This window comes from Typha latifolia, chromosome 7 (genome assembly GCF_019914945.1).
Source record: "Typha latifolia isolate L0001 chromosome 7, TyphaL0001v2, whole genome shotgun sequence".
Lineage (NCBI taxonomy): Eukaryota > Viridiplantae > Streptophyta > Magnoliopsida > Poales > Typhaceae > Typha > Typha latifolia.
In genome coordinates, this window is record NC_133092.1 from 13,915,372 (window position 1) to 13,930,039 (window position 14,668).

Genomic DNA, 14,668 nt, shown 5'->3' on the forward strand with positions numbered 1-14,668 from the left:
GAAGCTCGAGTCCGGCTCGGCTCGGTAAGAGCAATCGTAATAGGCTCGAAATTACTATCGAGCCGAGCCTGAGCGGGAGCTGGCTCGCTCAAGCTCGGCTCGATAGGTTCGATAGCCTAACTAGCTTATAACTAATGACACGTGGCGTAAAGAAATATTGCCACCCGTAGCTCACTAACCCATCTTCACTCTTAACCCATTCAATATTCTATCACCCTCACCTACCACACTCTCACTCATCACTTCACCCTGCCTATCACATCACCTTCTCCATCCTCAATTCCCTAACCCACCCAATCCTCACCTTCACTCTCATTGTCACTCTCACCCTCATACACTCGATCACCGCTCATAACCTCACCCACGCATCGTTACCTCCTCTCTCTCTCCGTCAGCCTCCATTAGCAAGCCACCACCACGGCACAAACGCCCTCCTCTTCATCAGCCTCCTCCTCTTTCGTTGGCCTCCTCCTCGTCCACTCTGTTGGCTTCCTCCCCCTCTTTCATTGACCATCTCTCGTCATTGCCTCCTCTTCTATCCGTCTCCGACTCCTTTGGCAAGCCGCCGTCCATGCCGCCACTGCCTCATCCTCTAATCAAGCTCGAGCTTTATTCTAGCTCGATTAGGATTAGCTCAAGCTCAATTTGAGTTGAGCTGAACCAAGCCTGAACAAAATTATGAGACTCAAAAGTAATTTCGATTAAGAAGAAAGTTATTTTCAGACTTTCATGCTTGCTTGAATCCTAATTCAATTAATTATATTTTGTGAAGTTCTTAGACGTACATTTATGAGATCTTTATTCTAATTCACATTTTTTTACTTTAGTGAATAAAAAAAATATACTGAAATGGTATTACCTGGATGTGCTTAAATGGGCCCTTTTTTGGTTTCAGGCCCATGGGCCTGAGAGACAGAGCAACCTACTTGAGCTCGGGAAGTCGGCATAACTAGTCTGAAGACGGCGTCGTATGCTGTACTCAACCGACTTCGCACAGTGGCTTTGTAGCACCGACGCCCAAATCGGAAGAGCAAACCAGAATTGAATCCTTCAACAAAATCCTAGCATTTCGAATCCGAAGCGAGCGATTTGATCTCCTCCTCTTCCTCCTCCGTTAATGGCGAAGACGCCTACGGGGGTGGCGGGTGGGTGCAATGCACTCCACAGGAAGCGCCTCTTCCTTCTCCTCATCGTCGTCTTCTCCGCATCTACCGTCGTCGGATTCTTCCTCCGCGGCGCCCTCGACTCCTGCGATCCACGGCGGGATGCCGTCGCCGCTGACGTGGAGCGGATTCATATGCCGGCGCCGGTCGCCGGAGTCCGGAGTAGCGCGCTAGGGTTCATGAGATCCAAGCTCGTGCTGCTTGTCTCTCATGAGCTCTCCCTCTCAGGTAAGATGTACCTATTGTTGCATTTTGCGCTTTGATTTAAATGCTCGCTAGTTATGGAGAGTGATTGTTTTTTGCTTTAGTTTTAGTTTTTTACATTTGTTAGTTGCTTTGCTGGGAATTTGTCAACTGTCTCTTATTCTGGCGGGAATGAAGTAGGATGCGTTCAGCTCTTCGAAAAGTTTTATTTTTTCTCTCTTAATTGTGCAGAAGAAATTGTTTGCAAGAAAACAACTGCTAGATAACCTGTACATTGAGTGAGATGCTGTATGTCTGGTTGGTTTTAGGATATTATCTAGAGCTGGCTGTGGCATTTTCTATGGAAGAGATAAAACATTGGGGTGGGCAAAACTTGTGAGACATATAGAATCGCAGTGCTGAGAGTTTGCAAAAGTAGTCTCATGCATCATTAAAATTTTCATTCCAAAGTTTGGTATTCTGATTGCTTTGTAGACAACGTTCTGTGTATTTCTGGCCGATGTTTAGTTACCTAGTTTATGGAGAATCACACGAATTTGAGTTAGATGTTACAAGTGGAATGATAATGAGGCTTTTATTTCCAAAACCAACTATTTGAGATTGGCTGTATGGATCCTTTGTTCCTAGCAGCAATGAAGCCTCTAGCATCATTTCCCAATCAATCACTTACAATTATGGTAAGATGATTGTGCTATTTTCAAAATGCAAATCATTGTATTTTTTTTGATATTGAAATTATATCTTTGGTTAAAAGCTGTTCAGCTTGATGGAAACATCATCTTGCATCTATTGCAGGTGGACCCTTACTGCTGATGGAGTTAGCATTTCTTTTAAGAGGCATTGGTTCCCAAGTGGTATGGATCACCAACCAGAGATCAGAAGAAATGAGTCAAGTGACATATAGCTTGGAGCATAAGATGTTGAACCGGGGAGTACAGGTAGAAATCTAGTCCTAATCTGAGAACAAATCCTGTAAATTAGAATAATTCTTTTGGTTTGTGAGAGATACTTGCTTTCTATAACAGGCCTTGTTTTACCCTTTTCCTGAGCAGAGTGATCACACACATTTGTAATCTCAGTTCAGTGGATATATTTCAGCTTTTAAGTCTTGTGTACCTAAATGTCTTAAGGCACGGCAGAAGTTTTATTTGTTGCGATGATCTTATTTAAGAATCCCTCAGATATGGGAACCTTTTGATGATATTATGTTTTGATGTACTTAGATAATGTGCTTGGGAAATGGTAGTGGTATTTCTTTTGGCTGAATTGCCTTGCAGGGTGGTGGTTTTGCAGCACTTCCTTCTTGTCTGCAATCTCAAACCACTCTTTCTCTATTTGCAGGTTTTTTCTGCTAAGGGCCAAGAGGCTATTGATACTGCTCTTAAGGCAGACTTGGTTGTTTTGAACACGGCTGTTGCTGGGAAGTGGCTTGATGCTGTTCTCAAGGAGCATGTTCCTCAAGTTCTTCCAAAGATTTTGTGGTGGATTCATGAAATGAGAGGGCATTACTTTAAATTGGAATATGTCAAGCATCTTCCCTTAGTTGCCGGTGCCATGATTGATTCTTACACAACAGCAGAATACTGGAAGAATAGGACTCACGACCGTCTAAAGTGTGTTAGAATTGCAAGATAGCTTTTTGTGTGGATTGCATATCTATTAGACAATATTCATGTTTATAAAGTCTTTATTATCTTTCTGTCATCTTTTGAATGATTGATATCATTTCTACATTTTCTGTAGATTAGGAATTAGTGTGTTGTTTGTAGAGCACAATAAATCATTTGACATTTCTAGCTTGCATTATCTGGTATAGCTTTCTATCTTTGTCCAGTATGATTCAACAAAGGGATGTGCAAGTCTTAACTTGCATCGACTTTCAGATTTGTATCTTCTAGTCAGTGTAAACTTTGTTCTCCTAGTTTCATTGGACATAGTTTGCAGTTGCACAGTAACCAAAGAAGAGAACATAACTTGTAGCTAATCACTATTCTACTAGAAGTATATCTGCTTGACTTAATCAGCTGACCTTGTGTTATCATGATTTGTTAAATGCCTTGTTCGATCTGCATAAGTTCACTTGATTATCTAATAATTTTTTGAAGTAGAAATTTGTTAACTACTCTTTTCTCTTTCTCTGTCTTTTGTTTATTCTTCTCTTTGTTCTTCATTGCAGAATACAGATGCCACAAACCTATGTTGTGCACCTTGGAAATAGCAAGGAGCTGATGGAAGTTGCTGAAGATAGTGTAGCAAGAAAAGTTCTCCGGGAGCATATACGTGAGTCTCTTGGAGTCCGAAATGAAGATCTTATCTTTGCCATAATAAATAGTAAGTTTTTTCCTTTAAGTGTTTAGGCAGCTAATCAGTTGCGATGTATGCTTAATTGTATTAATCCTTCTTAAACTAATTTATTCTAATTTCCTCTTTCAGTAGCTTCCTCATGTGAATGTTGATAATAGTGCAGGTGTCTCACGTGGGAAAGGGCAGGATTTGTTTCTTCAGTCATTTCATCAAAGTCTGCAGCTTATCCAAGAGCAGAAGCTGCAAGTGCCGTCAATGCATGCGGTTGTAGTTGGAAGTGATATGAATGCTCAGACCAAGTTTGAAACAGAACTACGTGACTTTGTATTAAGAAAAGGAATCCAGGGTCGTGTTCACTTTGTCAACAAGACACTAACAGTTGCTCCATATTTGGCTGCAATAGATGTGCTTGTCCAGAACTCTCAGGTCAATATTATACTATTATTTTTCATAAAGTCAAATTATCATTGTAATTTCCTTGTTTTCCCTTTTCCTTAGAGAAAAAACATTGCAATTGCCATTGTCTTTTAGGCCCGGGGAGAATGCTTTGGTAGGATAACCATTGAAGCTATGGCATTTCAGCTACCAGTATTGGTATCTCTCTCTCTTTCTCCCTCTACATTTTTAATTTTGAAGACATTCGATAGTAAGTCATGGTGTTCTTTATCTTACACTATTCCTAGCTGTTGACAATTTGACTATTAGGATGGTACAGTGAGCTAATTGCCTGGATGAGCTTCTTAATCATAAGGCTATTTCAATTAGACTGTTGTACAGCATGTATTTATTGGACTTGAATAGGCACAGTTCTCATGCATTTTGGAACTTTGAAAAACAGCAAGAGTACCTGATTTCAGCCCAAACTTACTTCCAAAATCTTCTAAACTGCACCAGGCATATTTTGCATATTTTGTTGATTCTTTATCTCTATATGTTGTGGATTCTGGCCAACTGGTAATTAGGTGCTTAGTCTCCATAATTTGGTCCTAAAGTTCCTTCATTTCTCATAATGTCATGAATGAATAGTTGGTTTCTTTCTTCATGTTGCTTATTTCAATAACTGATTACTGTCATTAGCTTAAGCTTATATTAGATAAGAAGTATGCTAGGATCTGATATGATGCTTCAAACAGTAACTCTAGGAGGTCAAGCCATATTTGTGTTCCTGTTGATCAGGAACCATCTACTAGGATAAAGGTTGTGTTCCAATGTCTTTGATAGGAGTACCAAGGACCGGTTAGCTAAGCTGACACATCAGCGTCTGGTAGGTTGGTTTTCCATCTTTATTGGGTTATTTGGCAGAAAGTTTTATATGGGCAAGTTCCTACATTAAGAGAAAGGACAATATATTGTTTTTGGAAAAGATGCTATATCTTACCAAAAATAAAAAATAAAGACAAGAAAAGATGCTATATTCAGAAGATGGTGGTGAATCAGCAAAAGGAAACTCTTTGATATGTGCAGATACCAGTTAAGAACCAAGAGTAATGAATCATTAGCACAACCAGGATCACATATCTACTGACACTTACCACATGCCACGTATGCTGGGAAAATTAGGACAACAAAGATTAAAGTGAACCTCTTTATTGGCCACCATGCACATGTACTGCCAGAATTTCATGTACATAATTCTCTTGAAACTTGAAAGCGACTTTCTGATCATGAGGGATTGTCCTATTAACAGGGGACAGCTGCTGGTGGCACCACAGAAATTGTTGTGGATGGTTCAACTGGTCTATTGCATCCTGCAGGAAAGGAGGGTGTCACACCTCTTGCAAAGAACATCGTGAAACTTGCCACCCATGTTGAGAGAAGGCTGACTATGGGAAAGAAAGGCTACAAGAGAGTGAAGGAGAGATTCTTGGAACACCACATGGCTGACAGAATTGCATCAGTATTAAAAGAAGTCCTGCAAAAATCTAAGGGTCATTCTCATTCTTGAGATTTTGTCCGAATGGAAACCTTGCAAGATGCTCTGGTTTGTTCTCATCAGTACTGACTTCAAATGTGCTAGTCTGCTTTTGGAGACTGGCTGAAATTTCGATCCCAATTGCAGGCAGCTGTGCAGTGTAAACATCATGGGTATAAGTTTGAATATATTGGTGTGTTTTGCAGCTTAAGCTGTCTTTGATGGTTCCAATCTCTATAATCTGATTGTGATACGTGAGGTAGTGGCAAGCTCTACGAAGATATATTATATTTTTTTTCCATTCTTGCGAGTCTCCTTGCCATTTTTCTGAATCTGGAGACGAATGCTACTTGTTCTCACCATGTTTGCATTTGTATTTCAACTTCTGTAATCCTATGATGATGGTGATGTATGATGGATTATCTTGAATGATCATTTGATTGGGATTTCCTAGTTTGTACTGATTTCTTCTTGTGTCAAGTAGTATTGGTATAATTACTACGGTATAATGAGTTGAAATTGATTCATATTGAGATTTTAAAAGGCTAAGCTACTCTTCTATCCGTTGCATTATGACTTACTTTCACATTATATCTCTGAAGAATAAAGATACATAAGTCTCCCCTTATTACCTTATACTACTTAAAGCACAACAACCTTACAAAAGAGTGGAGATTATACCATTTTAGATGGTTTAAGGGTAGATTGTAAGCTCTTATTCTTCATGGGATATATCATGTATGCGATCATACTTTAGGAAGAAAACATATAGTTTAGCCTTTTCAACATTTTTATATGAATCCTTGAAATTATTATTCCTAAACAGTTGCTCATAATATTAGAACTAGTTTTTTTTTATCTATTCTTTTTTTGGGGTGTTTGTCAAGGAATCGGCAACGTCGTAGACCATGCCCATGTAATCCGGCATTAGACTTCGGACGGCCTTAGGAAAGGTAGGAGGAATAGGATACTTCTCGTTTCCAGATAATTAATTTTATCTCATCGATCGTAAGTCGGGAAGAAAGATGGCGCCCGCGCTCCAATACTCATATATCGGTTTCAGATCGGAGATGAGCGAAGGGTAGGAAGTTGCTCGCCGGCGGAGCGCCATGGCTGAGTACGGAAGAAGCTCCTCAACTACAAAGAGCTCGAGTCCCGCGTTCACAGAGGCAAGCGTTAGTTCACTTCTTTCAAAACTTAGAGGTCATTATTCGTTAGTTTGTTCATTTCAATTGGTACAAAGAAGCCCTTTTTATTTCAATTGGAATACTGCCCTGATTCCAACGGGAAAGATATCAAACGACCCTTATCCATCTCTTCCAGAGTTACTAAAAGCTTGGATGGATTTGTGTCTCGAGACATCTCATCATTAAATATTTTAGCTACTCACTAGCTTTTAATTATCATTTGTGTACCAAAAAATATCTGTGACTCTGGATTGTCCATCCATATGTTACATATGGTTACTGATGATTGTTTTCTTGATATTTTGACACTGAAATCATGTCTCTTCACAAGTAACACAATCCATTCTTATGTCTTACGGTTAGCAATTTGATTATTATTGACCCTATTCAACTACCATATTCAACCAGAACTGAAGCAGTTTGCTGTAATATGTTTAATTGATAGGTCCTATTGCTGGTTTGCCATTTCCCATACAAAAACTTTAAGAGGCCTTTACCTTCTATACTTGCCCTGCTACGAATTACATATAAAGTGTGGGTGGATATGAAAAGTTTCCTCTGCAAATATACTTCAGGACAGAAATTCCAAGGACAGCAGATTTATACAGTATGGCTAATCATTATATTTTCAGAATGGATACCACAAGAACATTCTAGTACAGATTATGGCCATTGAAGCTAAAGTTTCATGGTCCATTTAAACCACCTGTCTATAGAACAATAGACATTAGGGTCAAAGTTAGTCCAAGATATACTGAATACTTACGATAATGTCAGCATTATGTCAGTACAGAATTAAAGTATTGATTAATCAGAAGGAAATACAAAAAACCAGAAAGGAAAGTGCATTGTAAGACCAGAATGACATTAATGCAACATTAGATGTACAAAATAATTGACCATATCCTTTATCTTTTAGTAGTCAGTCTTCAATTAGCCTTCTACTAGCGCTTGCTTTGTTACCTTTGCTCAGTCAAGTTTCCACTTTAATAATAATGACTTTCATGTTGGAAACAATTAAACAAAGAATTATGATTTTAAATTCAGAAAGGGTAACATGACAACAGTTTCTATAAAGAGTGTACCTTCATGAAGTCCTCATGAATAACATAGTTACATTCTGCATGGATTGCTGACGCCCCAGCTTCTGTGCAGATGTTTCGTAGATCAGCATCATTGAAGCCCTGAAGGGTTTCGGAAAGTTGAGAACCAAGATCATTATAGCAATAATCACGTACCCCTTGCATGATTGTATATAACATCACTTTGGCAATCTTCACAAGTGCTTCATAGTCTATTTCATCATGTTTGGCTAAACCAGCAGCATGAATTTTAAGAATTTCCATTCTCGATTGTTCATTCGGTAATGGGATCTCTATCTTCCTGACCAATCTACCATGACGAAGTGCCAGATCCAAAACATCAGTTTCATTTGTTGCCATAATAATTTTAACCTTAAAAAGTAGAAAGAACTACAAATCTTATTCATGAATAAGAATTGTCGAGAACTTTCAGTAATCATTTGACTTGCGATTATATTTTATTTTAAACCATATATCATGGCAGTGATTATCTCTTAAATGTTTGTCATTCCTCCTTAAACCCTGTAGCATCTCTATTTCAGACTCTGAGAAAATTAAATGAAGCAAAGAAGCTTGAGTTACAGTGCTGACTTTGACAAAGATTAGAAGCGTGGCAAAAGTTATTTCATTATCCACGGATGCTATGGCAGTGCAACTCTGTTTCATTTTACTCCCATGCACGAGTCATCTGATGACGCGAAATCTGAGAATTGTTCTTTTGGATGCATACTGGAATTTGCTTTTATTGGGCATGCAGATCAGATGAACTATCTTGGTATTGCCGTATCCCACTTGCCATATGTAGCTTGCGTTTCTTGTGGCTGGCTTCTGTTACTACACCATTCAGGTCTAAGTTATTCTTTGTGACGGTTTTTTTTTATTATTTTCTTATTTTGAGAAGAATATTCTTTTGTGACAGTTATTTAATTTTCCTGAAAAGTTTAATGGATTGTGATGACACTCCAAGTGTTTGTCGACTTCACTTTAAGTTGTTTATGTACCTAGGAGGGAATTTGCAACAAAATTAACTTTTAGCAATGGAGTTCTTACAAGGGCATTACTTAAAACAGACGGATTCTATTTTTTTGAATCATCAAATCCAACATCATTTACACAATATTTGTTAAAAAGAAAGTTGATTATACATCACATATTTTTCAAATTTAACCACACTGCAACTGTGCATAATCTTCATTCTCATGCCACTAATGGTTGAATGATACATGAGTTCATTTCCTAGCTTTCAGTTCTCTGGTGACAATTCTCTTGGGTGTTATCCTTTTCCCCATCTTGTATCTCACCATTCGGACAATCTTATAGAACCAAAAGGCACTGACAAGCTGCAATCCGAATGCCATAGCCTGGGAAGCCACACCAACAAGAAAGGAAGAGGAGAAGGGATCAAGTGAGACACAAAATATACAAACTGGACTCTATGCAGCAAATTGGTACTTTACTTTTTGAGTAAGTAGAATGGTAGATTAGATAATGCATCAAATTGAGCATATTAAAGGAGTTTGACACCATACCTTGATAAGCAGTGGGTTATCTGCTGTCAGGGTTACATAGGTGAGATAAGGGCCCCCAACCATCCTTGCTAATGAGAAGATCACTGCAAATAAAATCTGCATGAAAATAAATCAGTACTTTTGACATCTTCATTATTGTCCTTTTAAAAAACAAAATTCTTTCCTAATAATCTATATGGGTGATTGGAATGCACTAATATATGTTTAATATTTTGATCCCTCCTTGATATATGGCTTGGACAATTGTTAAGAACATACCACAATAAGTCGAAACAATATGCATATAGTGTCTCAATAGAAAATTGATCAAATATTAACCTCCATGTCAGATGGGGAGAATTGAACACATGATTTATTAGTAAGACCTAATCACTGAATTACAGTATTAACTTATATGTTTAAATTTGAGAGAGAGAGAGAGAGCAAGTTTGCTATTAGGAAACTCACATCAAAGACTAGATTAAGGTCAGTGTCTTTGATGCCAAGCTCTTTCAAACTCTCTCTTGCATGCAAGAAAGGACTAGAGATCTCTGTTATCCAAAGTGTTGCTACCATTTCTGACCCACACTGCAAAGAGAACAAATAGATCCAGTCAGAATAGCTAGACGGAAACTTGCTGAAGGAATAGGCAAGATGGACAGTGTTCTGCTTACCATTTTATAGCTAAGCCCTGCACCTATGCCAACTATACTTACTAGGTGATGAACTGAGTTGTCGAGGCTGACATGGTTATCAAACAGGCAGCATATGAGATCATATATCAGATAAGAAAGCGTCACTGCCAATGTTTTCATCTGAAGATATCGACAATCCTCATATTAGTAATCTAGATTGGATTCTTTGTAAGTATGCCGAGATGTGTTGAGATATCTTTGAGTTTGATAACAAATTGAGATCTTTTGATACATTAGCAAAGAATTCAGGATGAAACTTCATAAAGCTTGAACTGAAACAAATATGAACAAGTTGAAGTTCACCTGCCATGGAGAAGACTCTGATGCCAAAGGACATGCAGGGCAGCTCCAGTCTTGCACAGAAAGAGAAGCTAAAGAAACAGCCAATGATGCGTGGATTGTGGAGACGATTCGATTGCAGAAATCGAAAGAACGGTTTGGAAATAAGTTTCTGACTAGCAAAAAGGTTGTTGCCCAGAAAACAACTCCAGAGGCTACCCACTTCACAATATAATCCTCCATGTAAGGAAATGGACGCCTCAACTCCTTATTAGAAATCCTTAAACTTTTAAGCAATTTCCTTTCCAAAATATAAAAACTTGGGCTTGTGACCAGAAGGAAATGATACAGAAAGAAGAACAACTGTAGAACTGTTATATAAGATGCTAAACTCCTGAGAGTTATATCGAAAATGCGATAATTAAAGAGGCAACAGAAGAAATCAATGTTGTAGAAGAGCAATAAAAACTCGAGAGGGAATTTCTATCTAAACGTTTGACTTCCTTAACTCATGCAATTGGAAAAGATCACATCAGGAGAAAGAGAAATGAAACAAACCAAAGAACCCCTTTACAAGGTCATAGTTTTAAATAACCTAACAAGCAACTAGAGAATGCTATAGGTATCTCTATAGAAGGATTAAAAAAAAAAATACTAACAGTATTATTATCTGTGGATCTTTCTTCTCTAGAGGTCATTGAGGACCCCTTCATACATCATGCATGTTCATCTCATTTTTACTTGTACATATAAAATACAATTATTGGTGTGGATAGCTCAACAACAAATGTCCTTTTCGTCCATAGGAATTCCTTTTATTAAACTTTTTAATCTTTGACAATATGAGACTAAGGCCAGCCTATTCATATCTGTTCAAATGTTTAAGAAAGACTACAACTTTTCATGGACTGGAAGTAGAAGAAGTCCATCTTTGGGTTGTTAAGTTGTTGAGCTCTCTACGAATTCTGGGAGACAATTAAGTATATCCAAGTTGAGTTAGGAGATTCCACTAGATGAGCTGTTGCCATATTGTCCATATATGTGAACTTGTGGCTTGAGATATTGGATCATAGCATCTAGTTTTGATGGACCGGATACTGCATTTACTCTCAATTCCATGGAATTTATCAGATTTGGTGCTTAAATTATTGATATGAATCTAAATCGGAGGAACCAATTATTTTCTCGTCTTATTTCATTGAGGCATGCAAAGACTGTTTGCAATATACAGAATAATATTGATTAGGAATGTATTTGTCTTAGTTCATATACAAATTTTCTTGGTGATATAACTAGAGAATCATTTATATTCCACGTGAATTTGTCAAGTATAACAAGGTCTGATAATTTAGCAAGATAGAAGATGGTAAAAACGAGTTAACTTTGTTAAGCAGCCGATTCCCACCTAACTTGTAATTGAACATGTTCCTTATTTTTGAGATTAGCATATATTTCCCCCTCCATAATTAAGATGGTCCTTGACCGTCATATTAGATGAGATAAATTAGATTTATGTGTGTCTGATGAGGTCCCCATCAAGGTACTCATATTATTCATCAATTTATAGTTGTGCCGATAACGAAGTGACCTCTATCTCTGCATCTTTTACTCACCCATTATAAACAATGTTTGGTTGTAAAGAGAAGCGTGTACTCCTTGAAAACTTCTATTGTTTCAAATGCTAGAGAGAGTGTTTCAGATTCTCAAGATGAAAGTTCAAGTAAAATGAATTAAAAAGTAAAGTTGTAAGTCCACAAAGCTTCTATTGTTTCACTGCATATGAGTGCAACTATACCACAAATTCAGCATCATATATATGATCACTTTTTATATAAACATAGAAAAACACAACAAGTAGAGACAATGATCATCCTTACCAGTAGTATATAATTTGTGCATCATACCATCTGGTATATCTAATCCTCTTACCTCAGCAACAGATTGGACATCAATGCACCTCCAGTGTAGGTGGTTGTTGGTAGTTATCATATGATCTGAGACTGGCAATAAATGGCTTTCACTAACCAAAAGGCAATAGATTTAGCATCACATATGGCTCAGGGTTGTAATAACTGCAGCAGTTGGATGTCACACCCATATGATGAGCCATCTGAGGAGTAAATAATTATATGCTCATTGTGTTAGAACCTTCGCCTACCAAATCCCGTGCAGTACCTCAATATCACATGAAAGGGCCAGAAAACAATGAAGCCAATCTGAGATGTAGTTAAAAAACTTAGTGGGTTGCATATATTTTTCATAATTTATATAATTGGTTTAATTTGATCCTAACAAGCAAAAGGGCATCCATTGCTTGGCCTAACTCAGCAGGAAATCGTTGCCGATTATCTTATAGTCTGACTCTAGTCTGATATGAAGCACTGCCGTGTTCCAGTGACCGATACTAATAGCTGTGCCGACTCCTTACTATCACCGACTTCAGTGCAGATTCACCCTTTTGGGAAGAAGCGGGCCGGGTCTGAATCTCAATACTCTCACGAGATGGACGCGACTCGCATCGTCTCGTGGTGATTCCCGGCGAGTACTTCGCCGCCCGACTACTTCTAGCGTCGTGCCAATGGCGGTGGCGGCGAGGTCGGAATTGGGAGGCAATCGCATGTTCCTGTTCGGGACGGGATTCGTCGGCCGATACGTGTCGGAGCGCTTGATTCAACAGGGATGGTAACATCTCATTGGTTTCCTATCTCGGTACTGACGGTTTCTGATACATAAGATTTGTTATGGAGATTTAAAGCCATCGACTTTTGACTGCCAGGGAAGTATCTGAGACCTGCACTAGCGCTGCGAAGAGGAAATAGCTCGAGGAGATGAGAATTGTAGCTTTCGTCTTTGATGCAAGAAATTTCAAGTAGGATATTCATGTGCCCCTGTTGAATCTGCTTTGAATATAGTTACAGGAACAATTATTTTGGATCAAATTAGGTTGGTTTAGTAAGCACTTGTGCTGCTGAAAGAAAGTAGCTCTCTTTCAAACTTTATGCTTACAAGAATAGGTTTTAATATTCTCCGGATCTATCTCAAGTAACTCCAGGGGGTATACCATAAGCGCCAGAACATGATCGTGTGCTTTTCCTAGAATTAGGAATGGAAACTGAAGCATGTTTCGTTTGGTCTGAGCTTGTTTGCGTCTAGGCTCTGGAACTGAAACATTTTCATTTGAGGTAGATTTTTCTAATATATGAAAAGTTTCTGGTGTTTTTTTTTTTTCTTTTTTCACTTAAAATAAAAAGAGTGACTAGAGTACGAGGTTCTCTCCAATGTGGGGCTTGCAGTAGGAGAATGCATGCAATTTTGCAACATCATGATTTAAGAGTTTGTTTCAATAACTTGAACCCATATCCACTTGGATAGTTGGATGTAATAGGTATGCCTTAGAGTTGCTCCAAGTGACACCCTCATCTTTATCTTTAACTATGAGTAGAATTGCTTTTATCACTTCCATGAATTTTATTATTAAAATAAGACATTCCATTAACTCTAAGTTTTGCAGAGTAGAAGAATCTCTAACTTTCACATCTTCTAGCTTACTCTTGATATCACATATAAACACTAAATTCCTTGCATCTTTTAACCTTGTCTTTTTCGTTTCTCAGATGACAAGTTCTTTGTATCTGTCTCCATGCAATTAAAATGTACTTAGGATTTCTAAATGATAGGTAGTTAATATATTTTATATATTTCTCAATCTTTTCTTACTTTTGACTTACTTTTGACAAAAAACTTTCATTAAAATGTACTAAGAGTCTAAGAGTGCAACATATTGAAACTCTTTAGACTTCCTGAACTGTACTAATTTGGGCTGGTCAATAGCTAAGAATTCTGAACTTTGTTTTGTGACTTATCTTTTTCTAAGAGAACTTGCATTCCCTTCTGATTTTGGCTGCTACAAATAGCGCTCGGTGTTCGTTGATTTGAATCATTGATGTAACTTATGATCTAATTTGTCAATCAGAAAGTCTGTCTAATATGTTTTGCACATCACTAAGATATATATGTTTATGTATGCTAATTGACCGCTTTACTTTTAGTTGAACTCTTGTTGTTAACTTTTATCTTGGTAACTTATCTTTAATGTTGTCATTATCGATATCCCACTATTTGTAAGTTTGTATTTACGACTCTCTAGGCTGACAGACTTACATCCATTGAAACATGCGACTCGTGTGCTCATATCCATCCCAACTCTGGCAGGAATTGGTGATCCTGTAAGTTAACTTATCCTAAACACGTCCCTGTCTTGGAAAGCTTTTTTGTTTTTCAATAGAGATCGCTTCTAAATGCCATTTTATTGAATGACTGTAAGGCATGTTTGT

At 37.9% G+C, this 14,668-nt stretch overlaps 2 protein-coding genes and 1 long non-coding RNA gene across 3 annotated transcripts; 2 read left to right on the forward strand and 1 right to left on the reverse strand.

The window, feature by feature from the left end:
- The first annotated feature begins 956 nt into the window (after window positions 1–956).
- LOC140792227 (uncharacterized) lies at window positions 957–6,047 on the forward strand. Its single transcript, XM_073143082.1, has 7 exons — window positions 957–1,391; window positions 2,163–2,305; window positions 2,709–2,980; window positions 3,544–3,698; window positions 3,835–4,097; window positions 4,203–4,265; window positions 5,359–6,047. The coding sequence occupies exons 1-7, from the start codon at window positions 1,118–1,120 to the stop codon at window positions 5,614–5,616; spliced, it is 1,428 nt and encodes a 475-aa protein (XP_072999183.1). The 5' UTR covers window positions 957–1,117; the 3' UTR covers window positions 5,617–6,047.
- Window positions 6,048–6,493: 446 nt separating this feature from the next.
- LOC140791669 (uncharacterized) lies at window positions 6,494–8,834 on the forward strand. The gene is made up of 2 exons (XR_012109610.1): window positions 6,494–6,752; window positions 8,395–8,834. It is a non-coding gene; the product is annotated as an uncharacterized lncRNA (long non-coding RNA).
- A 75-nt stretch (window positions 8,835–8,909) lies between these two features.
- Window positions 8,910–10,993, reverse strand: LOC140791667 (uncharacterized). The gene is made up of 5 exons (XM_073142279.1): window positions 10,359–10,993; window positions 10,035–10,175; window positions 9,829–9,948; window positions 9,382–9,477; window positions 8,910–9,213 (listed from the first exon to the last, which is right to left on the reverse strand). Exons 1-5 carry the CDS (start codon window positions 10,575–10,577, stop codon window positions 9,082–9,084), a joined length of 708 nt encoding a protein of 235 aa, XP_072998380.1. The 5' UTR covers window positions 10,578–10,993; the 3' UTR covers window positions 8,910–9,081.
- Window positions 10,994–14,668: the final 3,675 nt, after the last annotated feature.